Raw genomic sequence first — 26,876 nt, 5'->3', positions numbered from 1 at the left:
CTCCGGGCTAGGGGAAGGGGCTGCTGCTGTGTGAACTTCGTATTAATAGGACTTTGTTTTTAATGTCCAAAGCACTTTGTCAAAATTGGTACCAGACGCCAGTGTTGGAGGGAAGGGATGAGCCAGGGGTTCCAGCTGGAAGGAGAAAATGAACTTTCTCTGTGACCTCGTTAAAAGGTCTGGCTACTTTGCTAGCGGGAGTGGCCATAGTCGTGACCTTCCCACCTCAAGGATGCCTTGCGGAAGATGCACATCACGAGCACCCACGGGTGCTACTCTTGGGTTGGGGCTACATCCCGGTGCCCTGGACACTGCCGGTGTGAAACAACCAGCTTTTCTGCCCTGCCATGTCTTCCACAAACTCCCCGAGAATGACAGCAACAAGAATATCCAGGAAGACATGTCGGCTGGGATCTGGGGAAAGCGAAGGAGCTTGGTGAGCAGGGGAGCACTCACGAGGCACCCCGCGTCCACCTGGCGGGGTCTGCCTCATTCATCGGTACTCATTTTACCCTCACGACACCCCCTTGAGGTAAGCAGTGTGATCATCCCCGTTTTACATGTGAAGAAACCACAGCACAGAGAGCTTCACTTTTCCAGTCAAGCGCTGACCACGGCAGGACCACACCCCGGCAGTCTGGCTATGGTGTCCGTGACTGAGCTGCCCTCTCATTAGCTCACGCCGAGATCAGTCTCTCACACAACAGTGACCAAACACTCACTAGGGGCCGGGCGCCGTGCTACGTGCCTTAAGGTACTTCATCTCACAGCATCCTAGGTTCTCCTCATGCAATAGATGTGGGAGCCGCTAACGGTGCCAATCAACGCATGAACCTGTCACTGCACTGGCCTCCATCTAAAAGCCAATGACTATTTTTTGCCATCCAGCTTCTTCCGTCTGTGTGACAGATCCTGCACACTTGAATTACACCCAGTTCTTTCCAGCGGGCCGGAAGGGGGCAAATCATTTGCCCAGGGTCAAGCAGTGAGTATGAGGCAAAGCTGGAGTCTGCCTAGATCTAACCCGCTTTTCGTGACTATGCTATACGCATACTGTCAGCTAGCTGACACACTTGTCCAAAACCACAACCAGACCAAAAACAACTTTCAGAACTCAATGGAACAGTGTTAAGCACCTGCCCCCTGTCCTGCCGCCTGGCTGCCTCTTTCTCTGGGCTGCCAAAGACCTTGGCCGAGTAGCCAGGGCTGCTGCAGGTGTGCCTCCGAAAACCCCCCTCGCCCCTCTCCCCGCTTCCCAGCTGAAGATCGCGGCAGGAGGTGCACTGTTTGCTGACACTGATTCTGCAATTTCCCAAACAAATGGCCCCCCTGTGGGCCTGCCAGGCTCCCAGCCTGATCTGTCCCCCTTTCTCCCCACAAAGCCAGCTGGAGTGCTGGAAGGTGACAGCATTTTAGAGAAGTTTCAAAGGGCTTCCTCGTGCTGTGCAAATCCAGATGTTCCAGATGATGGTAAACAAGCAAATGAGGCAGCTGAGGATTGCACCCCACATTTTATCAGCCCCTCACCCATCCCCTGCCTTGGCCACCCGGCTGTTAGGCCAGATGTGCCACCAGAAGGGAGCTGGCTTTACCACCGTGAGGCTGCCCGGGCATGGATGTAGGTATCGAAACACAGAAGTTTGGTTGGCATTAAATGGCCTGCACTGGTTACTGCGAGTTCACGCTTTCTTTTTCCTTCTGTAAAGCTTGCAAAACATCACAGTGGAGACAAAGCGAGCCCTCCTGTTATTCCCACCTCGCGTAGTTTCAAGCCCTGTACCAGCCAGCCACCTCAGTCACCAGCCAGGAGTCCCCATCTTTTCAACCACCTGCTTCCCGCCACCCGCTCCCCCCCACCCCCACCCCCGAGAATGCCAGATTAAGAATGATTTTTGACAAAGACCTCACCAAAGGAAACTGGAGCAGGCTTTGTTCCTGAATCCTAAAATCCATCATAACCGCATCTTGCCTGGCTCTGATGCCTAGATGATATCGATGTGCCAAAGTGGCCCACCTGATATTTATACTCACAGATTTGGAGAGAAGACTGAGTTAGGGGCCTTGAATTTTTCTTTTCTCATAAGCAAAGCTAAAAGTAATAACAGCTATCAGGAATTAAGCAATTCTACGTACAGGACAATCTTCACTGTCCTGTACAGCCCATTGCATTCCAACCTATTATTATCTTTAATCCCAACAACAAAGGCAGACTTTTTCTGTCATTTTACAGAAGAGTAAATTTTACAGAGGTGGAAAATGGCAAAAGTCAGATTTTTGGCCTAGATCTGTTGGACCCCAAAGCTCACATGTGTCTCTTCTACTCTGCCGTGCTGCTTCTCAAGGGTGAGAAAACCTGGGTTCACTGGAATTCCTAGAGAAATAAAGTCAATGTGTCAACAAAGCAAAGCAGCCCTGTAGATTTGTTGTTTGTCTGTCTGATTGTTTTAAGGAGTTCCTAGAGAATATTCTGAACTCTATTATGGATCTGTAGCTTCATTCTAACATTCTCATTCTCATTCTCATTCTCTCTCTCTCTCTCTCTCTCTCTCTCTCTCTCTCTCTCTCTCTCTCTCTCCCCCCTCTTTTATACATACACACGCAAATTATGAGTGCATATATTTATAGGACAAAACCCTGCAAATTGTCCAGAGTAGTGACCTTGAAGGCAAGACAAGATCCTCAATCACTGAAAAAGATGCAATTATCTTTACCGTAACTTACTTGGGCTGCAGTTCAGAGTAAAACATTTTTGAAACCTCTCCAGAAAAAATAAAAAGCTGAAACCAAAAATAGAGTCTTCTCCTTAACCCTTGTTGAACCAGAGCAACCAACCATTCCCCCAAAAGTCTAATCAATCAAGTTTCCCTTGGTACAAACATTTTTTTGCCTAAATGTTCCTCGTGCTCTTGTATTCACATTCTGGGCTCCTCAAAAAATCTAAACCTAAGTACAAAGAACCTGTAGGCTCCAACTGTGCCTTCTTCCTCGAAGTATCTGCAGCCAGAGCCCAGTCATCAGGACAGAGATGCTGCCTCCAGGAGGAGCTCGTATTTTCTGTCTGCAGATGCTGGCCATTCTCTTCCCCTGGAGTGTGGACAGCCCGTCTATTTGTTCCTTAAAAGAGAACTGTTTGCTCAGGATTGAGCCCCAAGGTCACACATTAACCTCTCTTTGCATAGGTTACATTAGCAGTCCCAGAGCCTTTATAAACCACAGGTATAAAAGGAAAATTCCAGGCGCTGTGGTGACAACCCTCCCCCAACAAGAAGGTCTAATAAATGAGCTCAAGTTTCAGTGACCCCTAAAATACACAAGGTTAATCATCTTTCATGAGATGCTCATGGCTCTTGACTTATTACTGGTCTAAGGCATAATTTGCTAATGAGATTAAAATGATTTTCCCCATTCGACTCCTTTTCTTCACCGTCTTTCTCTTCTTTTTCTACCAACGATTTTTGGTTGATTAATTACTTAGGCGTCTAGTCAAGTGTCACCAAGCCCAAGACACACACCCCTCAGTTCCAGATTACGAGGTGGATGCTCTGAGAGCAGATGAGTATGAGCAATGGACACGTGAGCATGTTCGGGGCCCTGGGGAGGAGATGAACAACTTCCTGCATCTGAGCCTGCCTCAACTTACCTGGGCGATTCATAAAACACGCAACCCTAATTCTCTTTTACTACAGGATAGTTTTATTCCTTTCACAAATAATGATTTCCTGAATTTTTCAGGGGCTCTGACATGGACGCCTAAGCCATGTGGGACTTCTCCCAAGGGGAGAAGTTTGATGGAATTAAATTTATATTTCAGCTCCTGGCCCCTCATCTCGGAAAGCCTCTAAGGCACACCGTTCTGTACTAGAGAGAGAAAGAGATCGGGTCATCGGTAATGGTCTCCGCTCATCTGTGCTCCAGTGGAGGACAAATGACGCATTTGGTGGGAAACCATGGAGGATGGCACGTGGACAGAAGGGCGGCAGGGTCACTGGGCAACTCAAAGCTCATTACAGCATAACGCTCTGGCCGAGGAGGTCGCGTGTTCAGCAGGAGGAAGCTGGACAGTCGACCTCTCACCTTCCAAGGCCACACACAGTCCGCTCACCGGAGCGCACGCAGACATGTCGCGAAGCAAAGGCATTTCGGGGTCACTTTCAGGATGAGTGTGAAGATGGGAAAGGGGCAGAAGAGTGTGCGCTTGCCATTATTTTTGTTTTAGCATCGGAAATTGTTTCCAAACTTTCGAAGTTTTATATTAAACCTCAGTCGGTGGGCTTGATGAGAATAAGGGTGCCCTGGTTTAAGCTGGGGGTGTCCAGACTAGAGTCCTGCCCCCCGAGTCTGCTCCGATCCCCACGGCTATCTCCCACTGATGGCCCCCGGGGCGTCTGCCACGTTATCCTCGGAGCCCGTGAGCATGTCACCTCACACGTGACCAAAGGGGCTTTGCCGATCGAGTTGAGGATCTTGACATGGGAAGGGTATCCTGGATTACACAGGTGAGTCTGACGTAATCCATAAGAGTCCTTAAAAGTGCAAAGGGGAAGCAAAGAAGAGAGAACGGACAGAAAAACGCAATGCAGCCAGCTACGGAGAGGAAAGACGGGACTACGAGTCGCACGAGGGTGGGCGGCCTCTAGAAGCTGCAAGCGGCAAGGCCGTGGGCTCTCTCTCGGTCTCCAGAAAGGAAGGCAGCCCTGCCACACCTTGATTTTAGCCCCGCGAGACCCATATCGGGTTCTCACCTACAGACCTGTAAGATAATCAACGAGTGCCGTTTTAAGCCACGAATCCTGCAGTAGCGTGTCACGGCGGCAACGGGACATTGACACGGCAACTCTGCAGGACCCTGCGGGGCTCCACAGCGCAGAGAACCATTGCTCCTGTGTCCTCCAGGTAGGGACAACGGCCCCCGCCTTGGCACAGTAAGGGCAATGGGCAGAAGTGAGACCCGGTCACCGGCGGTGGCTGACCTCTGCTCAGGCATCCCTCCCAAAGGCCCCTCAATCTCCGCTTTTGGTGAGCAGTCTGGTTTGGAACAGAGTGGCTGCGGCTTGTCCAGGTCTCTGCCTTTCACGGGTATTTGTTTCCTGCCCGCAGAGAATATATACACAATAGGGCAATTAACCGGGTAATAATTGGCCCTGCGGGAGCCCGAGCGTGACTGGGAAACATGCTATGCCTTCCTAGAAAGAACGGAGGTCGAGCGGCCCACGTGGACCAGGCCCTCGCATCTGCCTTGCGGTTGGCGGGAGAATGAGAGGTCCGCCCTGTCTCTTCCCACATCTCCGCCCCTTCCCCAGGTTTCCTAAGGGCCAATGTGTTCTGAGTTCCTCACCTCTGTCTCCTTTCGTGAAAACATGCCTCTCCCAAGAGGCTTTTCAGTTCAGCACCCGGGCAACCAGATGTCAGGGTTTTTGTGAGAAGAGAAAGGCAGTTTAGTGCAGCCCATGCCTTTGCCCCTGGTCCATCTCCAGACGACACGGTGGGCTCTGCTACACACCGGGGCTTTGGGATAGTACTGATGCCCAGGGAGTCGGGTTGGTTCAAGATAAAGTCCCTGATCTACCCCTCAGCAGGGCTACAAGAGTCACGACGTGGCCCATCAGTCCTCCCATGTCAGGGATCACGTGGTTCAGAGCCAATGAAAACACAGCCAACTGAATGACCTGCCAGTCAGCCTGGCCCCTTCCTCTCCGCAAGAGCCACGTGCACCAGTGACTTCAGAGTATTATGCGAATACCAAGCACTGGTATAACTGGGTGACTTTCTGCAGTGGCTCCGATTCTTATTGCAAACGCGTGTTCATCGGAACTATTCCCGCTAGATCTGTCTCACAGATCACAGTGTTAAAAGCACGAAACTACATCGGCACAGCTACCTGCTAAGTAAGAGGGGCTAGGATCACCAGCAGAAGGCTTCTGACAGGCCAGTCCTCAGGGGCTCAGGAGAGGGGGAGAGCAGTGGGAAGAGACGGGAGTATAGTATATCCATGTGCATGCGTGTGAATGTGTGAACACGCTCAAACTCTTATTGGGGGGAGGAGTGGTGAGAAGGATGTTCACACGTGTGCACAAACAGCATTTCAGCACTTAGGGATTCGAGAGAGAAATGTAAAATGGTAGGTTGAAATCTGGCTGAAGAAATGCAGGCCGAAGAGTAAAAAAATTAAAAAGGGTCTCAGCTGGGAGCTCCATCAGACAGTGAAATTGTCCCCTGAGGGAGCCAGATGGGAAGCTCGCGGCTTAAGACATCCGAAAGTGGACCAGCCAGAGGGAGGGAGGCAGCATCCTAGCTCCTGGCTGCCTTGGGAGGACTTGGCCTACACTGCACTCGTCTCTGTGCTTTCCTGACTGTCTTTTCTGTCAGCTTCCCCCTCCTCTGGAAGATACTCCGCCTACTGGCCCCTTTGCGCTCTTTCTCTCCCTTGTCTTTTCTTCATTTTTCTCTCCCTTCTCAGATGAATCAGGCTCCTGTCAACTGTAGCCTGATCGATGAAAGTCTGGGAGGCTCGAGGGCTGAGGGAGCGCCGCCCCGGAGCCCAGGGACAGATGCATCTTTGATGCAGAGCAGCTCCCTGAACAGAGCAGGTGCTCAGAGGTGGGGAAGATGGGGCGGAGTCCTCACGGCTCGCTTCTGCTCTGGGTCCCCAGGGAAGAGCACAGCTGTCAGACCTGGGAAGCAAGATGAGGCACCAGAGCTGGGAGCTCCTGGCCCTGCCCGCGAAACACTGCTGAATTCCGTGCCTCGATGCGCCGTCTCTCCCCTCCCGTATGCACACTTTATGCATGGCTTCCCTGCCTTCCTTTTCTGCCTCATTCCCTCTCCCGTCTGTGAGGATTGCATTACTCTGCCCTTAACAAGAAGAAGAGGCTGGAAACAGACACTAGTGTTGATAGGCACGGAAATGACCAAAATATAGATACCAGCCGATGATGGCTTCATCTTCTCCTGCCTCCAGTTACCTAAGTGGTTCAGTCAGTCTTCATACCTGTGGCATGGCAGGTATCTTAGTTCGCTCTAGCCCAAGCAATCTTCCTAGTTCACAGCTCACACACTTGACACCTAGCCAACAGCCATATAACAGAAAACCACCTTTGGTGAAGTAGGAATTCACTGCCATGGTCTCGAAGAGGACATAGTTTTATTTTTTTCTCTACCATTTTTCATCACGATCTTAGGTAGGTTTCTCCTAAAATGTCCTATTATAGTTAACGTAATTTGACTCTGGACAAACGTAGGTTTTGTTTTTTTTTTCCCTAGCATTTCCTATTAGAGTAAATACAGTCTATTTTCTGCAGTAGAGTCAATATCAATTCTATTAAGCAGTTAATTAATTCTTAAACTGTGTGGGGGTATCCTTCGCCAACTAGACTGCAAGACTGGAAAGAAGAAATCGAGCTCCACGATTCACGAAATTTCCCTTGGGTAGTTACAGGTCACCTAGTAGGTGCTCCTTAAATACTTCTCGATTAATTGACTGGCGATTAGCTTCTCATCTCTGTCAAGAGCAAATTCGTAATTCGGACGAGACGGTGGTTACCGCTAGGGAGGACCATTCTCGACTCTCTCTTTTGGTCACAGTGCACGTTCATCGCTATATCGGTATCTGTACCGGGTCTCATCCCGTCCGACTCCCCTACGCGGTTACAAGCTCGACGGGACAGACATACCACGCAGCCGGTGGAGTCCAGCTTGCGGTCTGAGATGCAGCGGAAGTTCTTGCTGCAGCCTCCGTTGTCTCTGCTGCAGTCACGCACTGGCCCGAAGGAATCCAAGAGGACCTCCAGGCTGTCGAAGGACGATGAGGTCATCAGCTCTTCTCTGTGGGGAGACCGGGGGGCGGGAGGGGTCAAGGTGACTTTGGGTGCAACGAGTGGCATCGCATTCCTCGTTCCTATCTGGCCAACCAGGACACGTCTCTCTCTCCCTCTTACAAAAATTCAAGATCATCCCAACTCTGAGTCTTGAACAGACAAATCATAGACACGCTCCACATCTGGGAACTGAGCCTAGGCTGTAACGCCTGGTCTAAGAAGGAGCTCTAAACTCGGGCTAGGAAATCAACATTTTGTTGCCTGTCCACCCTTAGGCCATGTGGGAAGTGCTTACGAATTCTAGTGGTTTGCCCTCTCCCAGTGCCATGTTGACCCGGATAGAGTAGGTCCTGGCACCGGAAGGCAGCCTGCCAACTTCTCCCTTTGGCTTGTCAGGGTTCCTTTTCCAGCACCTTCTCACTTAGCCTCTCGAGACAAGTATGCACCTGAGCACCCCGAGGCGGGACTCACCTGACCTCCACGGCGTCCTCCATCACTGTCATGTCTGTCTTACACTTGGCTGATGGGTTGATGGCCAGTTCAGCTGGTGGGATCACGAAGCTCTTGCTGAGGGGCAGCCACATGCCCTCCCCTAGGGTGTAGGTGAATCTGCAGGGACACCCAACCCCAGGTGGTTAGGGCGGGGTGGGGGGGGATGAGCACCCCACCGGAGGACCCGGCACCCACTGCCAGCCGCTGCCTTCTCTTCCCTCAAGAGTCCCATGCAGAAAGGACAGCTGGTTGCCCCTTTACAGACGAGATGACTGAGTGAGGAAGGCAGAGAGGCCCAGCCCTGCTCACTCAGCCACTCACCAGCTCGTAGAAGTGGTTTTTATCGAGCCATTCAAAATCGAGTTCCAGTTTCCTTCAGATTGGAGGCTGGGCTTTCCCTACCCCAAGTCAGGTGTAACGGGCAGCATTTTAATTGGCGAGATGTGCCAGCCACCCACCATGCCACGTCTCGGTTTGCACACCCACAGTGGTAACGATGCTTTCTCTCTGTGCCTGGAAGAACCTCCCCGAGGAAGGGAAGGAGAAAAGCTCCCCTCTTCTGGCTTCTGTGTGATGGGAACAGACATGTTGGAAGCCAGAAGCCTCTGAGGAGGAGACGAGGGGGAAGAACAAGACAGACGCGGACTCATTCTCCGCGCTCCTCCCCACCTCCCCTGGCTGACGGCTTTAACCCTGGGGAGACAGAGGATATTTTTTTCTTAATTTTTGTAACGAGAGCTAAAAGGAATAAGACAATCAATCAGCATTTCAAGGGTCAGGGTAAGAAAACCGTGAGAGATTGTTTATTCATTCACTTTATTTCAAAGGCATTCGAATGCTCTGTGTTCACAGTCAGAAATAGTCTATGGGATGAAAGCCAGTGTGGGCGGGATATCACAAGGCTGTGGCAGTCTGGTGTCCCCTTCCAACTTCAGGCAAAGGGAGGAACAATGGAAGGACGCGCGCAATTAAGCAGCACCCAGCACAGGCGCCATTAGCATGCTGGTCACAGAGGACCAGCTCTTTTCTCTCCCCTGACCCACACGCTCCCCTCGCCACTCCCCAGGCTGCCTGAGATGTCAGGTGACATGCGATCTTTTATGAGAAATGCAGCCCTCTCTAGAATGCTGGCCGTAGAGGATACGCTGACCAAAGCTCATGGGTGACAGGCAGCCATGCGATTGCTTCTGCTCACTGGATGACAGCCCTAGTCACAAGAGCGGCTGAAAGGAGGGGAAACAGGTGCCTGGGGAAGGGCGAAACCAGTGAGCAAGGGGGAGGTGCCAGGATGTGGGGGGCTCTGTCCCCACTGCTGCCCTTACTCTTCATTCTCTACTTCTCTGACCTTCTGGGAAAAAACACCCGCATCAAGCAGCTCCGAAGAAGGCGCTCAACTCCTCCCACCCACAGGGGAGCTGGGCTAGGTCTGGGCAGGGAGGGGTCTGCACCAGGTGAGGGAAGCCATTGCGACGGGGACAGAAGAGGAGGCCTACCACTTCACTCTCCTGTGAAGCAGCTGGCAAAACTGAACGCAAGACAACCCCTTCACACACACACACACACACGTCGACATTCGGGGCAAGCGACTGTCCCAAGGTGCCTGAAATGTGGGACTAAGGATAAATGTGGGTCGGAGGCAACGACAGGCAAGTTTTTACACTCACTTTGCCTTTGTGAGGGATGCTTAGACAGCAGCACTGTAATAAGCAGGCTGGGGCAGGGGCACCAGGAACATTGTACATCATACATCGTTTCCGAGAGCACGTGCACAAGTTTGCGTGGTACCAGGAGGAGAGAGTTTATTTGGACTGAGAGAATTCTTGTTTCGTCTTCTCTTTCGGTTCGAAAGTGAGAAGTTTTGCACCGATGCACAGCGACGGCTCTGTGACCTGTAGCTTCTCGTTTATGTAACAGGTTTCGGGAAGTGACTGACAGCTCTAGCGCATTTCCGATGGCGAACTGTTCTGGAAGAGAGACCCGCGTCTCTCCGTCTCTGTCCCCCTCCTCCTCAGCACGTGGTGATAGTTCAAGAGCCATCTTTCCGCAAGTGAAACTGTTTGTGGCACCCCAGGCCCACGGAACAAAGTTCACACCTCCAAAGATGTCACATTTGTGCTCCTGCGAGTGCCATCTGACGCTAGTTCCTAGAGTCCCCTCCTTTTCTCACTCTTTGCCTTTCCTCCTAGTATTCCTTCTTTCTGAATTGCCTTTCCTGTCTTCTTTGCTGGAGGCCTGCTCATTTTGAGACTCAGTTAAGGTCCCGCCCCTTCTGGAAAGCCCTCCGGGACCTTCACACGGTCCCTGGCTGTCCCCGAGATGGTGAATTGTGCCTGTTTTCTCGTGTAGCCACTGCTACTCAGAAGAACGTGTTCTCTTGGGTGGCAGAGGACAGTGGCTTTTCACCTTTAGATCCCTACCACCGCCTGGTGCAATTTCTGGCCCAAGGAGGTCCCTCCATAAATATTTATTGACAAGTCAATAAGGAGATCGTTCTCGAGTTGACACAGGCTACTGGGGGATATAATCTCAAATTTCAGATTGAAAGGCCGAAGTGGTGGTGAAGATTGTCCTCCCTTTAGAGAAGGAATCGGGTTAAATGGATTTAAGGGTCAAGACGGGTCCGGGTTTAATACTGTGCACAGCAGCTTCTGAGACATGACACTGTACCAAGTTAGCAACGACAACCACAAAACCAGTGTGCTCTGCTGTCTCCAGTGGGGCAGAAGTGAAACTGTGCCAGGAAAGCCAGGTCAGGTGTGGGTGAGACTCACCTTCACTGAGAACTCTCAGAGGGGCACGTGTTCTGTAGGGCTGCCTTATTGATCTCCACAACAGCCCTCTGAGGTTGGTCATTTGGCCCCATTTTACGCATTTATTAACTAATAGTTTAAGAAGTTCAGCGACCTCTCTAAGGTCACCTCTCCATAAATGGGAACTGTGGGGGTCGGTCTCATTCCCATGTGTGTCTCACAGCAGCTTCCCAGCCCATGCTGGCTCGTGCCTACGAAATTCTAAAGTTTTCTTTTATCTGCAAAATCTACTAACTCCAAAAACCAAATATAGAACAAACTGTCAGAGCAAAGCTGTGTCCTGAAATCTCATCTGTCCCTCATTCATGCAAATTTGGCAGGAACAGCTTTAAAAAGGCACCAAAGAGGAGTTGGGTGAGCATCTGGAATGCTTTCCTAAGTCAGGCCTCCTCTTGTGACAGCTGGGAGTGACCATCAGAGTTGATGGCTCAGCTGCAGGCTGAGTCCCATACACGGCCCTGTTAAACTAGAACTGGAAACTTCTGTTCAGAGGCACCTGTTTGCCAGAAAGCAGTGGACAGAATAAGCCTGTGCTCCGGCTGGGCATGAAATGGGATATAGGGAAATGGACGGACAGTTTTTGGCCTGGCATCTCCACTCCTTCCCAGAGCAGGTCATTCGAGGAGCTACTGTTCCCCAGGAACACACTTGAGAGGCAGGGCTCTGAGAGACCAGTTTGGTCTGCAGTATTTCCTGCCACCAGGGGGTCAAGTGGAGTGGAGTGATCTGAGCCATGATGGCACTGAGTTTGGTGGGAAGGCTCAGTCTTCTCCCCTGACACCCTCTTAGTCTAGCTTGGACCCTTCCCAGGTTCTTTGGGATTACAGATTACCAAGGCTAGGCTGAATATCAGGCCTTTTCATAACATGGTTTCAAGTCCTTAGGAGACACCTACAATGATCATCTCCAGATGTTTGCTGACGCCCTACTGTGTTTAGAACTTTATGTTAGACATCAACTAGTTAAAGTCATAGGGGGCAGTACTCCTTCCCTCAAGAAGAGAAGCACGTCACTGGGAAAAAGTAGGAACATTGAAAATAAATGTGAAATAAAATAATGGACAAATAAATATTACGGTCAGCATGTTATAGAATTTAAAAGAGGAAAAGTCATCGTGGACTAGAGACACTCACTGTGGAACAGTGTTTCTCGCTCCTGGGTGCAGGTTAGAATGACTACGGTGCTTTTAAAACACACTTATGCCCTGGCGCCACCTCCCAGAACTTTCGAATGAATTGGCTGTTGCTGGGTAAGATCACTGGTCATTTCTGAAGCACACGAGGGCTTCTCACGGAGGGCCAGGTTGGAGAACAATTCTTGGATGAGACCGCAAATTCCCTGGAGTCGGGGACTGTGTCAGTCATATGTGTTTGGTCGCATCTTCAGCATTTAAGACAGTGCCTTGTAATAGCAGGTGCTCAATAGACCTTGAGTTTAGCTGAGACTTGGTCTCAACCACGAAAATGGGTAGTGTTTATATCAGAAAGTGACTATGCATTCCTGCTAGAGGAAAGAGTATGGGCAAATGTGCAAAATGAAAAATATTCAAGTTTGGGGGGCAGTGGGTGAGTTAGAAGATAGATTTGATGAAGAGTGGAGGGTTCTCCAGGAGAAGAACAGCTTATTAAAAGGCAGTTGCACATTGGCATTCAATCGCGGAAAGATGCGAATGTCAAAATTTAAATTTGATTCCATAGTCCAGGGAATTGTTCAGTGGCTTGGAATTCATTGAGACACTTAATCGCTGGTGAGCAGAGTAGCAAGTAAATGGTCATCGGCTTCTCTAAGAAATCACAGTCACTGACCAGGTCATAGTATTTTCCAGAGTGGCCATTGGCAGTTGGTTTGCTCCGATCTCAGAGAGGTTTTGATTAAAGTTCTTAATACCTGAAATCAGGAGATCATGACCCATTACTCTCACCTGAAATATTACTTATTGTCATGTTAGGGACCAAAATGATCACTCACTAATCGGTTAACACATGGGCCCCAGAGACAGTCGACTGCATTGGTCACAACACACAACTGATCTTCTCTGTAGTGCGTGGGTGTCACATCCAGTTGGCAGGTAGCAAACTTGAAAAGAGTAAATGGCGCTTCTGGGGACGGAGATGCGGTTTTTGTGCACGCTCTGCTCTAATAGAAATTTCATAAAAGCCCTTGTTTTTCAAAGTGTTGGTTTCTGACTTTTAGGGGAGATGCAACTTCTCCACGTTCACCAGCTTAACTCTGCTGGACTCTCCACCTGCCTTCGAAAGTCCCGGCAGACCAGCAGTAAAAAAAAAAAAAAAAAAAGGAGAAAAAAAGCCAACCGAATGATAAAGCATTGCTGGAAAGTTTAAATGCCCAAGTCACAGTGTAAGGAAGATAGCTGACATCTCTTGTAGCACAAATCCTCAAAAGCAGCCTGCGGCCAATGCCATCAACGTGACTCGGCCGGCTCCGGGGAGAGACGATCAGGAGGGAGAGGTCAAGGGAAGGCCCCGCGAGGAAGCGGTTCTGTGGACCTGCACCCTTGCTGAGAGCATGCCTGTGGAGAACACTGCAGTGGCCAAGCCCAGTCCATCCCCCGCAAGCAGGGAGGGGCAGAGAAGCCAGGTCCAGGAGCCAATGCAGAAGCAAAATTGACACGGAGACCAGGACTGGCTGGCAGGAGGGTCTGCGAAAGGGGTTTGGAAAGGCAGCGTGGATTGGTGAGACTCGGCACACTATGAGTGCAGTGAAAACAAAGCATGTTTTCTTTCTTTTCTGTGTGTGTGTGTGTGTGTGTGTGTGTGTGTGTATCAGTAGTTTATTTCTTTTTATTGCTCAGATGCACTACAGTTCACCTCTTGATGGCCATTTGTGTTGTTTCCAGGTTTTGACTCTTACAAATGAAATTATTCTGAGCCTTGGTGTACGAGTTTTCCATGTGCCCCACACTGCTCACCATTCCTCCTGTTATATATAATACGCAGTAACGCAGAGCCTTCTTTGCGATCGGATACTCCCGCAGGACGATTTCCGTCCCCCACCAGAGGGCGCCCTCGCGTCATGTCCACGCTGCCAGGCCAAGCACAGTCTCTGGCACTTAGTAGGAACTCAGCTCACGCAGGTTAAGTGAAGGACAGTTTGACAAAATAAGTGGATGATAAGATCTTAGTTTGGAAATAAACGTGTGTTCCAGTTTATTTTCATAAACTTTATGAAAATCCAGCAGTTCATGGCTGGGCCCCAAATCCTTCCTCTGCTTGCTGATTTTTCTAATATGGGCTATTCCCAGGTTTGTAGGTAGAAATTTGGGAGGGACTAGAAACATCCAATTTGATCAGGAGAGCGGTAGCTTAAAAAACTAATACTAATAACGAAGTAGAGCCGAGAAAAGGGGGAGGCAGGGGCGGGAGAGGATCCTTTTGAACAACTTAAGAAGGTACGAATTAGATGCACAATGGAGAGGCAGAAAGTGACATTAATTGCCTGCTCCATGCCAACGTCTGTGCCAGAGGCTCTTCCTACATTATCTCATACATTCCTCATGGCGACAGAGCTGGGCATGGAATGTAGCCCCATTTAACACATGTGGAACCTGGAGGCTCCAAGAGGTTCGTCCGTCACTGGGGTTCACAGAGCAGACAAGGAAGGAAGCCAGGACCCAAATGGAATCTGTGTGATCCCAAAGTCCTCCATACTACCACTGGGTGACCGGAGGGCAAGTGCTTTTGTTACTAGGTGAGCAAAGTATTTGCCCTTTGACCTTATCACTAGGAAAGGAAGTTCACTGGCACTTGGGACATGGGGCTTGCAGACACACATAAGCGAGCCCCCAGACAACCACTTACCTGAATATTTTATCAGAAGGCTGTTCTCCCAAAACCAGGTCAAAACCTCGCTGAAATATCGTGTAAGGCCAAGGCCTAAAAGGAGAAACATCATTCAATTAAAAGCAACTCAACCGACACTCCCTGAACATCCGCTTTGAGCCAGGCACTGTGCTTGGTTCTGGAGACCCAAAGACAACGAGGACCTAGGTCCTGTCCTCGAGAATCTCGCAAATGTGAGTTTACTCAGGGCCTTGAATGCTGGAACCTAACCAAGAACAGGATGAATGTAAAAATCACTGAACCACCAGGAAAGTGGAATTTCATAGACATAATAATTGGAACTACATATAGAGTAAAAGTATATTAAGGCGGACCTCACATCGCCATAATTCATAGCCCTTCAGATGTAGATGAAACAGTAACTCCCTCACTTAAGAGGGAGGGACGGCATGATTTCTTGGGAAAGATGAAGCTTCTGGAATCAGATGTTTTGGGCTCAAACCTTGTTGAACCAACTGCCCAACTCTGGGCAGATTATTTGTACTGTTGAGCGTAATTTCATCACTTGTGAAAATAGGGTTCTTAAGAGTTGCCTCACGGAGCACTGTGAAAATTAAGCAAAAATTTTAAGCCAAGGCCATTGCTCACACATGGTCCTCAGCGTGTTCCCGTTCCTTACTCAGAATGACATGAAGATTCTGGGTCTTTGTCTGGTTCCAGATGTTTTTAAACATTTTAATGTCACTCATTGTTCAAGCAGACATGACTGAAATGGTATTTTAAAAATAATCCTTAACTACAAGTCTCTCTAGAGAGCATCTTGGTGTTATCACATGTATTAGAAACCAGTGAAACTATTTCTTTCAAATAGTATATATCTGTTCCCTAATCCAGATGCCCAGTTCCCAAATTATTTACTCCTTCAAGCAAGACTCAGTAAAGCCAGAACTTGTGCTGGGCGTCGGAGGCTGGGCACAGAGGAGGAACCCAGCCCTCGCTCTCACTGAACATACTCCGCGGATACCCCAGTAACCTACTGATTGAGAATTTCACTGTAGACATGCTTTTGGCTTGTGAGGACTACAAAAAGTCAGGAGAATAAATCAACATAATTATTTGGGGCTAAATCTAATACGGGGCATTCACCCAGTGGTCGTCAGTGTGTGTGTGTGTGTGTGTGTGTGTGTATGGGGGGGTATCAGCCAACAGAGGGTGTTAGGGACAACTGTGGCAGTTGCTCTCGAATCACGTGATGACTGGAGGACATTACTGGCATTTAGAAGGCAGGGCTAGGAAGGCTAGAACTGAGCAGTGCTCATGACAGCTCTGTACAACAAATACTTCCCCAGGCCGTGCCAATTTTTGAACATCTTTTTGCAGATTTGCTTAGGTGAAAACCTGCTTATAAATATCTGCGCCCAGCTGCTAATTCCGTTAACAAATAAGCACAAAGCAGCTTGTACTATTTTAATATGCGATGAATTTTCTAGGTGCGCAACTATGATATAAATTGAGGGAAGACTATATATTATTACTTATAAATTCTACCATGTGTTCGTAATTTTGGAAAATCCTATTATTGCCCGCAATGCTGTTCCTGGTCTTTTGAATCACCATGACAGCATCTGTATCAGTCTACATCGATCCTACATATGTTGTGCATCTCATATTACTTTACACATTACTTCACGCATTAGGTGCAAATGTCTACTAACTCTGCTACCAGAGTATTTACACATTAAAATAGTTATTATGTCATTACTTTCTCATTATTTCTTTAATTACTGTGAAGTAATTCTATTTATTTTTTGAAAATTTTTGTACAGAGTTTACGAATTTCAATTAAAGATTATAAAAGGAGTTAAACATTTTTGTTATAAAATAAGATGTTGGATCTGATGAAGTTGAGAACCACCAATTTAACCCAACCAGCTAACCAAATAACAACATGAGCTGGGGGCTGGCAGGAGGGCGGGGTGGGGTGGGAGTGGGGACTGCACGAGAGAATGGCTTGAATGAAAGCGTTTATTATTTATGCTTCCTACTCAAAAACACTTTAGTCTTGGAGTTCAATTTAGAAATATCTGGAGACAACTAGAACTGGCTCCAAAGTACCAAAGAGTGTGCTAGGAAGACCCTCTGCGTCAAGCAAACAGCTCCCCTCACCCCCACGCGTTTCTGTTGGTTCTGTTCATTGAACCCACAGAGTAGGGGTTGATTCTGATTCTCTCTTGTTGAACAGTGAGTGGTGACTTGGGGCAGCTAAAAAAGACGTCTTAATTCAAGATAAAGTTTAGAAATCGTGACTTGCCCCCACGTGATCCCAGACACCTAGAAAGAGCAAGCAGAAGAGAAGAGAGATATGCGACTTCATCTCTTTTTTGGGCAGAATCACATTTTGTTTACTGTCAGTTTAATAATTTCAAATAATACACATTTTGCCTTTGAGTCATCTCTAGTACTCAAAACTGGTACAATGATATGTAATTAGAGTTAATTCTTGGCATGGTTCCTAGGTTGTTTGAAAATATATTTTGTGGAGCCAAATTTTAGGACTGGTGTTTATTACGACGTGAACAATTAACTGCACAGAGTAACATAAATAAACCTATATTCAAGCCATAGGCAATGAATCAATGAGCCCAGAAATATTAAGCACATGTGGTGTGGCCAAATTGCTAGGTCAGGTCAAAGAGACTTCACGCTCTGGATGGGCGTGGATGTTAAGAAAGGCGACTTAGATTTAAAGGATGCAGGTGTGTGGGGTAGACCCCGCCCCGATCGCATTGACAAGCAGTAGGGTGCAGCAGGAAGGATGTGGGTTCCAGGGCCAGCCTGCCTATTTCAAATCGTAGCTGAGCCTCCAAGTGCCTTTTGACCATGAGTAGGCGCCTTGATCATTTGTGTCCCCGTTCCCTCATCTGTAACACAGGGCCGATGGTAATAATTGTATCACCTGGTAAGGTGGTTCTGAGGAAGGACTAGTTAACGTGTTCGGAACAGTGCCTGGCATTTAGTAAGTGTCATACAAGCATTTGTTAAGTAAGGTGGATTTATTAGTTACCTGACTCAAATATAAAAAATAGTTTCCCAAATTCCTACAGAGGAAGAAGTGTCTTGCCCTAAGGTGCAAATAGAACAGCAATATCAGGCGTTAACTCCGTCTATGAATGAGTGTGCGATGGCTGGAGAGGAGGCAATGATAACTATGGGAAGACCAAGCCCCCACCAAGCCCCCTCACCCGCTCAGTGGGCCCTGCACAGGACTATACAGCGGTGACAGTGGACACAGAGAGAGAGGGCAGAGCAAATCGTGACGTGGCAAAACAAGTCAGAGTCGCAAACTGCTCCAACAAAGGTATAAAGAGAACTTACTCATTTTCTTCCACTAGTCAGGACTGATCAGTCGGAGCAATGGGAATCCTTATTGGATCTATTTAGCAAATATTTGTGGAGGGCCCGTTGTGTGTGAATTGTGATACTTGGCAACGGGAGTTGGAATAAAGGGGTTTTTGCCTGCCAAGGAACCTACGGTCTTTCTGAAGAAATACCCGTATGTCCAGACGGACGGAAGAGAACGAGGGAGGAGAAAGGGCATGACAGGGGATAAGCTAAGTGGCAGCGGCAGTGGCAGACCACGTGTCCTGGTCCTGGGCACTGGCGATGCACGGAACGATGGCGGGGGAGCCTGGTGCCCCCCGGTGGAGAAGCCACCTAGGAAAAGGCAGGGGCAAGCAATGAAGGGCTGGACCTAAGAAGCTCAAAGACACTTTGGAGCTGAGCTACCTGCGACCCGCTGAAAGAGGAGAGGCCTCTCTGTGTGCAAGTCCAAGTACGAAAACCGAACTGGCCTCACCCAAAGAGAGGCCCGACGTTGAGTCACATATCCGGACTTCAGTGGGAGTTGCCTCGGGGATGTCTGGAAATGGTGTCAAGGCCCTTATCATCGTCCTCTCTTTGCTCCGTTTCTCATTCTGCAGGCTCCCTTCTGCCGAAATGGCTGCTGCGCATGGCGGAGATGCAGGCTGTCTCCCGCAGTGGCAGCTCACGGCTTTCCCGGCTGAGGCCTCAGAGGTGACACCTCCCCTGCTCGTTAGGAAGCAACAATCCCAGAAGAACTTCTCGACATATCCTGGGCCAGACGAGCGACCTGGGGCCAACCTAGGAGACGGCCACTCCCATGTGGTGTTCAGGGGAGGAGGGTGAGTGTCACCTGAGCTCCTCTCTGCTTGTGAGGGCGAAGGCGCTGTTTCCATCAGGAGTGGGTGGCATCACCGAGCAGGCTGTGCCCAATGTAGTTTTGTGAGAAGAGCGCCCATCGAGGAGCTCAAAGACTGTGTCAGGCCAGATGGGGGGCAAGAGGTCGAACCCCACAACTGGAAGAACCCCTCAGTCTCTTGACCTTAACTTGGATTATCCAATAATCTCTGCTCTGCATTGAGCAACCCAGTCACGTTTTCTTAGTTTAGGAAAATTAGTCAAATCGGAAGTCAGAATAAAGTTGCTTGTTGGTTAATATCTTCATTCTGACAAATCGAGACCCTAATGATTGTCCTCCCATGTGGGCAGCTACAGATGGCCCAGATTCAGGGGCATCACAGGACAGCACAGGAACCAGTTGGGATCCTTTGCCTTAAGCAGAAACATAATCTGTGACACAGGGGACCCCCAATGTAATGAAACACGGCAGGCCGTGAGCCACGCTTGCGCATCGTGTGTGCTCGGAGACAGCTGGTGATACCTTCTTTGTCTCTTCTGTTCTCTCTCATGTCACGCCAGACCCACAGTGGACGCAGAGTCTTTCCAAAATACTGGTGATTCCCAAGCCTTCGGCTTCCTCCTCAACTCTTTCTTGCTCTTCTTCACCAAGACAAACCAGCTGCCACTGGGTTTATTCCTTCAGTCTTGGCGTTAGGCCTTGACTTGACCTGACTGGTTACTTGGGCATGCCTTCCACTATGGTAACTCAGACCCAATGGAGTGATGACAGCCTGTATGGCAGCCCTGACTGGATGAGCCCTTCAGACTAGCTCTCCCAGTGCAGAAAGGGACAAGTTCTGCTCTGGACAAGTCCTTTAAGTGATGTTTTTGATTAGTCGCAGCTCTCCACCTTACCGTGGCACCTGGAAATGGAGGTTGGAAGCTTTTGGACAGTGTGCCTGGTGATGGGCTTCCTGTGGAGAGCTTACTATGGGAGGTGTGGGAGGGGGAAGAGATACTAGATAGATAGATGATGATAGATAGATGATAGTTAGATAGATGGATAGACAGACAGACAGACAGACAGACAGACAGACAACAGGCGGGGTAGAGGGTGAGAGAGACTACACGTGAGTATGTATGCGGGGCGTGTGTACACCATTCGGTGTAGAGGGTGAGAATGTCTTGGCTGGAGGCAGTGATAACTAAGGTATTTCATAGGAGCTTCTGCTAAACTTACACATCCCTTCACTTGTTGCCAAAGAGAACACTTGACAAATGAAAATAATTTGCCCGTGTTAACTGACAGCACATCCTTTTAAGCCTGTCCCTGGCCCACACTAGGCAAAAATTTCTGGTAGAAGCATGGTTTCTGAAGTTCCCTCCAGCTACCCCCAAGCCAGGGCCCTGACAGAGGATAACGTGTCCACGTGTAACATGGGAGCTTTTGAGCAAACGTTCCTTTTCTTATCTAGGTAAATGCGTTTGCAACGGGGCGCAATGAGATAAAGAATAGCGGTTTATTTAAAAAAATGCCTCTGGAAAAGGGTAGTTTGTAAGATATACAGGAGAAAAAGTAAAGAGAAAAATGCTAAAAATGACTTCTCCAGCTGAGCACTTGGTTGAAATATTCCATGACTCGGTTTACCCTAATGATAAGGGAGGGTGATGATTATGTGCCACTGTCTTCACAATCGGTACCAGTCTGGAAAGAATAAGTACTAGATCGACTGCTGCCTAGATTATCTGGTAAATCTGTGGCTTTATCAGAAGTTATATAATAAGGGTAACGATGCCTATGTTTCTACAGGACACTTTGGGGCCTTGGCATACGTTGTTTCTTTACCTGGAATTTCTCCCCCTCTCGTTACCTGGGTAACTTACACTCTCCTTTAAGTCTGGCTTAAAAATTACTTCCTTGATAGGCCTTCCCCAAGACTAGATAACGTCCCCTTGTTCTATAAAGCACCCTGAACTCTCCTTTATAGAACCAATAACTGTAATGAACACATTATGTGTGTAGTTAATATTCTCTCGTCATCAGATATAAAGATCTCTCTGTTATCGTCACTGCTGTATCCCCACTGTCTTATATCATATCATCACCCAGCAAGCACTCGGTAAAGACCTGGACTACATTGCAAATGAGGTCAAAGGCTGGACAGATCGGGTTTGCGTCCTGAGTGACGCGGTCCACTGCACTATGCTACCTCGGGCAAGTCCCTTAATTTCTTTCAGCCCCAGTCTCTTTATCTATAAAATGTGGATGAAATGGTACCAAGAGTTATTAAGTGAGCATGGGTGTACTTAGCACAGTGCCTGCCACATGGACCAAACTCAACAAATGTAATTATATTCGTTATAATTAACATTCCCTTTGGTGAATAGAAAATGTATTTTTAACATTACGTTTTAAAAACAAATCGTGATGATCATGGTATATTTTACAAACTCATGTTATCTTTAAATGTGTAAATTTCATGTAAAGAAAAATTAAATATTGATGTGGTTTAATTCATTATTTAATGTCTACTTATAGCTAAACAAATTCATTTAAACCTTCTTATGCAGAAAAATAACATATTTGTCAGTAACTTGCAAAGGATCAAGGAGTGCAGGTTCTGTCTGGAACCAGACTGACTAGTTATAAAACCTGGCTCCATCACTAATAAATGCTGTGCCTGGCTGAAAGTCATTCATTTTAGCCATTAGAATATTCTATCCACTTCCTGTCCTTGCTCCGGTTATGCCGACGTCGTCCACCCCCATTCTCCTGTCCTCTTCAACACTTACCCATCAGTTCTGGTGGCTTCAGTGGCCACTAAGGTGATCCTTTCAATTCTCAAACTACTCAGTGCTTGACTTCTTCCCTCAAACGATTCTGCCCTTCACCTCACTCCCATGGTCGTAGCCTAGGTCGCTACCATCCGCAACTCCTCTTGGGTCCCATCTTCAAGAATCCCAAATCTGACCATCACCTCCTACCTTCCCCAGCTCACTCCTAAGGCCACATGATGTTCTACCCTCCCGAGACTTAGAATCCATTCATCCAAGTACCGTTTTACCGACCCTCACCCACCTCATGTACTCTCTCCCCTTTACTCGGATTAAATTCTATGATCCATTAATATAATCACACCCTTTCCTGTAACCTCACTCTCTGGCCCCTCCATGGCTGCATCGTACTTGTCCGAGACACTCAAATGCTGGTTCAACTCAACGACCCTGTTGCACAGACGAATGCAGCTGGCGACCGGACCGATCGGTCTTATTTTACATCCCACACCACCGACCTCGAGTGGGCTCTGAGGACTGCCTAGTGATCAGACTGTTTTCCTTATCTATTTACTTCTCTAGTCTCTATATCATTATTTCATATCATCTTCTCTCTCCCCAAACCTCCAACACCGCCTTCCCCATCCTTCCTCAGCTAAGGATCGGCTTGCCGTGTGATTGAGACAACAGAGATAATAGGATTCAAAGCTTTCGCCACCACATCTGCCCACCTACCTTTCCCTGAGCCCATTGCTTGGCCCTCTTTCCAGTAATTAGGCAGGCACGGTTTGGGTTCCTGTCCAGAACGCTGCCATTCAGAAGGTGATGGTACGTCACCCTCTGACGTCCACAGACATTGAGATATAAGGAAGAAACCCTAGAGGAGAAATTTTACAGATTCAATCTCCCTGCTGCTACTATGACCCGCTAAGCAAATCAGAGCATCCTAGAGCCTCGGCTTCTTCATCTGTAGAATGGAAATCACGACAGAGAGCGTACTTCACACGAACTTTACACTGTTGAACAACGTGTGTATAAGTAGATTTCAGATCTTTGATAATCTTGGATTATTCATTCTTAATCGACTTTGTTTGCAGTTGCGTCCTGTAGTTTGTGTGTGCGTGCCTGTGTGCGCTCAACACACGTGATCTCATTTCATGTCCTGAAACACTGACACAATTCCTGCCTCTCTACGGCTCAGTTTTCTCATCTATAAAATGGGATGATAGCTCACCAACCAATAACTTGCAATAATCTGGGATGTAGTGAGTTCTGAATAAATGGTGGCTATAATTATTCTCGTGCTATTTGAAATGCTGGTTCTAAATGTTGAAAGGATTTTTCTTAAGAAATTTTAGAAGCATCTAAAATGATTTTTAAAAGGACAATAAAGAACAAAACACTGACTTTCCACCCCTATTTTGAGATTCAAGGATACAACCTTGCTCCCCAAAAGTGGCAATAAAGACAAATACACACAGTGTGAAGGTTGATTTTACATGTCAACTTGACTGGGCCATGGAGTGCCCAGATTTTTATCAAACATTATTCTGGGTGTTTCTATGAGGGAATTTTGGATAAGATTAACATTTGTATTGGTGAAATGAGTAAAGCAGACAGCCCTCTCATAATGTAGGTGGGCCTCGTTCGATCAGTTGAAGGCCTGAATAAAAGAAGAAGGTGAACCCTCCCCTGAGTGAGAGAGAATTCTTTCTGCCTAATGACCTTTAAACTGAGACATCAGTTTTTCTGCCTTTGGATTTGAACTGAAACATGACTCCTCTTGGGTCTTGATCCTACTGGCCTTCAAACTGGAAATACATCAATTTTCCTCAGTTTTACGTTCTTTCGGTCAAGTTTCAGGCCTTTGGACTTCTGAAACTACACCATCGGCTCTCTTGGGTCTTCCGCTTGCTAACTGCAGGTCTGGAGACTTGTCAGCCTCCATGATTGCATGAGCCAGTACCTTATAATAAATCTTTCTATATATTCTACATCCTTTTGGTCCTGTTTCTCTGTAGAATACTGACTAGTACACACCTATACATATACAAATACAGAAGCCACAGGTAACCTTTACCTCAACACAAAGCATGTCAGAGAATAAGGCAGGTGAGGGGACATGGGCACGGATCCCAGTTATGTGGGAGACATCAGTACTTTGACCCCTAACACCTGCTTTATTGGGACAAAGAATAGACAGGTGCCTCTGTAGACTCAGGGGTCATCGAAGAAGGCAGCCTCAGACCTCGTCTGACCTCCAATGGGGAAAGTTGGCCCAGAGACTTGACTTTGCCTGACAGTCTGGGATTAAGGATTACATAAAGCAAAAGGAAGAATTCCGGAAAATCAGAGATCAGATAAAGCTGGAAACAGTAGCTGCCATGTACTGAATGAACATTTGCCATGTGGCAGGGAAGCATAATCTCGCTGCCATCTATGCATCATTTCACCACCACCTGGAGAGCTACACAGCTACACAGTTATCCCCAGGTTGCCAAGGTAAACAGAGGGTGAACAGGGTCAAGTACACTGTCCAAGGCCACGCTGCTGGGAGGGGACGGGGGGGAGCCCGGCCATGGATCGCACAACTCATATTTTCCCCCACACCTTGCTCTCCTCCCCTCACCACCACGGGCTTCTGGAGGCACCGTACAAAGACGGCGCTGCGTCTCCAGGCAGCGACGTTGCCTGCGTTTTGGCCTGGCTTGCCCGCCCCGCCCCTCGCCTCTAGGCGCAGAGCGGTGGGTGCGGCAGACGTTACCCACAGTGCACAAAGAATTACCTGCAGCTTTGCCTGTGTTTTCACAGTGCAGTTCTAGCATACACCATGTGGCACTAAGGTCACCTGTTTACCTGCCTTCCTCTTTAAATGGTCGCTCACTGACATAGCTACTGAATCTCCCGTATCCTCGCGTCTCTCCTAAGTGACATTCAGCAGAATGGTTCTCAGGCTTTGGGATACATCAGATTCACCCCACATGTGGGCACAGTGGTTCTCATTCCACGTATCTACAGTGGACCACGCATCAGTATTTTTACAAAGTTAGCTGGATGATTCCACAGCACACGATAGTTGAGAACCACCAAGTATGTGCCCGCTTGCTCACACTCCCAGCCAGTCTTTATGAATGAGTTTGGCATTCTATGAAATCTGATTGCCATAAAAACAGAAATTACAATCGAGCCTAAGAATTCACTAGAACCCACTTTTTGAATTTCTGAATAATAATGAGAGATGAAGCATATTGAGTTCCTTCCTGTCCCCTTTACCGATGAATTAAGATTCCCGAATTTCATTATAATTATATAAGTCATACATTTGTTTTTTTTAAAACTGTCAGTCATTTTGATTTCACTGGATCAACATTTCCATTAACAGAGTATTATACAGAGTTGAGATTTTCGTACATTCATAAATGCATCCACGGGCACAGATCCCCCCACACACATACATTCATGTGTCTGTGCACATGCTACACACACACACACACTCACACACACACACACACACACACTCACACACACACACACACACACACACACACACACTCACAAACTCACACACATTGCCACAGCTGCGACAATTCCTTTGGGGCAGGGGGAAGGGGTCAGATGGCTGGAAGGACTCACTGCTCCTTTCTTCCTCCTACCCTCTTAACGTCCCGGTAGCTACTGGGGACTCTGAGGACAATCCTGCAGAACACATCCCCAGAGAGCAGGGCCCCCTGCAGGCCACCACTGGTCTGAGAATCACCCAGTGGCATGAGTTTTGTGGACAGGCTCTGGAGTCAGATAGACTTCCACTGGAGTCCGAGGTCTGAATTTGAGTCCCTTGCCAGCTGTGTGAAACTGACGACGTAGTTATTAACCTTTCTAAGCCTCTCTTTCTTTTGCTATGAAATGGTGATAATAACTGCCTGTTACTCACAGGACCGTAAGAAGATTAAACGAATGAATAAATACAGTTCCCGTACAATGACTGAAATACAGTTGTCACTTTCTAAATGTAAGTTTCCTTCCCCCATCTCTCTCTGGACTCCAAATCGAAAGGCTCGGTTGATCTTCACCCTGGGCTAATGCAGCCGGGGTTTTGAGTTCAATCCCCCTGAAAGCTTGTTAGTCTCACTTACTCCTGCCCACAGGCACAGCCTGCTCCGGCTATCCCTGGACACCCATCTCCGCTTACGGATGAGCAGGGCGCAGGCTTGGTCGTGGATCTGTGCAAATCCATCCCCGTACGAGAAAAAGACTCGGCACCTCGTCACTGCTGAGTGGGACCAGCCCATACCAAGGAGGTTGCAAACCGAGGGTTCTCGCGTTCTCACCGCCAACACGCGCATGCGATTCCAGCCAGAAGTCAGGAAAGCGAACAGCACTAACGTGAGACAAGAGGCAGAAGACATGCGGGAGAAGAGACAGCTTCCTCCAGGCCCATAATTTCATGTCAGGAGAAACTGACGAGGTAAATCAACCAGGGAAGAATCACAAAATCCACCAGAGCCTTGTATTTAGCATAGATCTCGTGCTCTTTCTTTAAAAGTCCTTTTCTATTTACTAATTTGTTTCCATTCAACATGTATTTAGCAAGTTTTGCTATTAATTCAATCTTCCATTCACTTATTCGTGTATTTATTGACTTGAAAAATATTAATTAACCAATAATGGCCATGTAAAACACACTTTGCTAAACCCTGTCGTGGGGCACAGAAATGATTAAGACATGTCCTCTGACATCGAGGATTTCATTCACGTGGTGAGTCATTCCTCAAGCAGTGATCACTGCAGAGAGCTCTGGGACACACTGATAAAAGGCTGGGTCCCTGTCTCAGATCATGGTCTAACGGGATGAGAATGACAAGCAAACGATCCATGGCATTTGGTTAGTCCATTTTTATGATACAGTAAATTAAAGCCATTATTTATTGTACGTTTACTAGTAGTCAATGAGCCAAATGCCTTAAATTTATTATTTTACTTAATTC

At 48.0% G+C, this 26,876-nt stretch overlaps 1 protein-coding gene across 2 annotated transcripts in view; it reads right to left on the bottom strand.

Annotated features, from left to right (window-relative positions):
* ASTN1 (astrotactin 1) overlaps positions 1-26,876 on the bottom strand; it is a 297,914-nt gene that overhangs the window by 82,740 nt on the left and 188,298 nt on the right. For both annotated transcript variants that reach the window (XM_011361242.1, XM_011361243.1), the window contains exons 9-11: positions 14,935-15,009; positions 8,286-8,423; positions 7,671-7,821 (exon numbers count right to left, since the gene is read on the bottom strand). In XM_011361242.1, coding sequence (XP_011359544.1) covers positions 7,671-7,821; positions 8,286-8,423; positions 14,935-15,009 — 364 coding nt within the window. The remainder of the gene's footprint in view (positions 1-7,670; positions 7,822-8,285; positions 8,424-14,934; positions 15,010-26,876) is intronic.

The sequence above is a fragment of the Pteropus vampyrus genome, unplaced genomic scaffold (assembly GCF_000151845.1).
Source record: "Pteropus vampyrus isolate Shadow unplaced genomic scaffold, Pvam_2.0 Scaffold65, whole genome shotgun sequence".
Taxonomy (NCBI): domain Eukaryota; kingdom Metazoa; phylum Chordata; class Mammalia; order Chiroptera; family Pteropodidae; genus Pteropus; species Pteropus vampyrus.
This window is presented reverse-complemented; position numbering and strand designations above follow the sequence as displayed.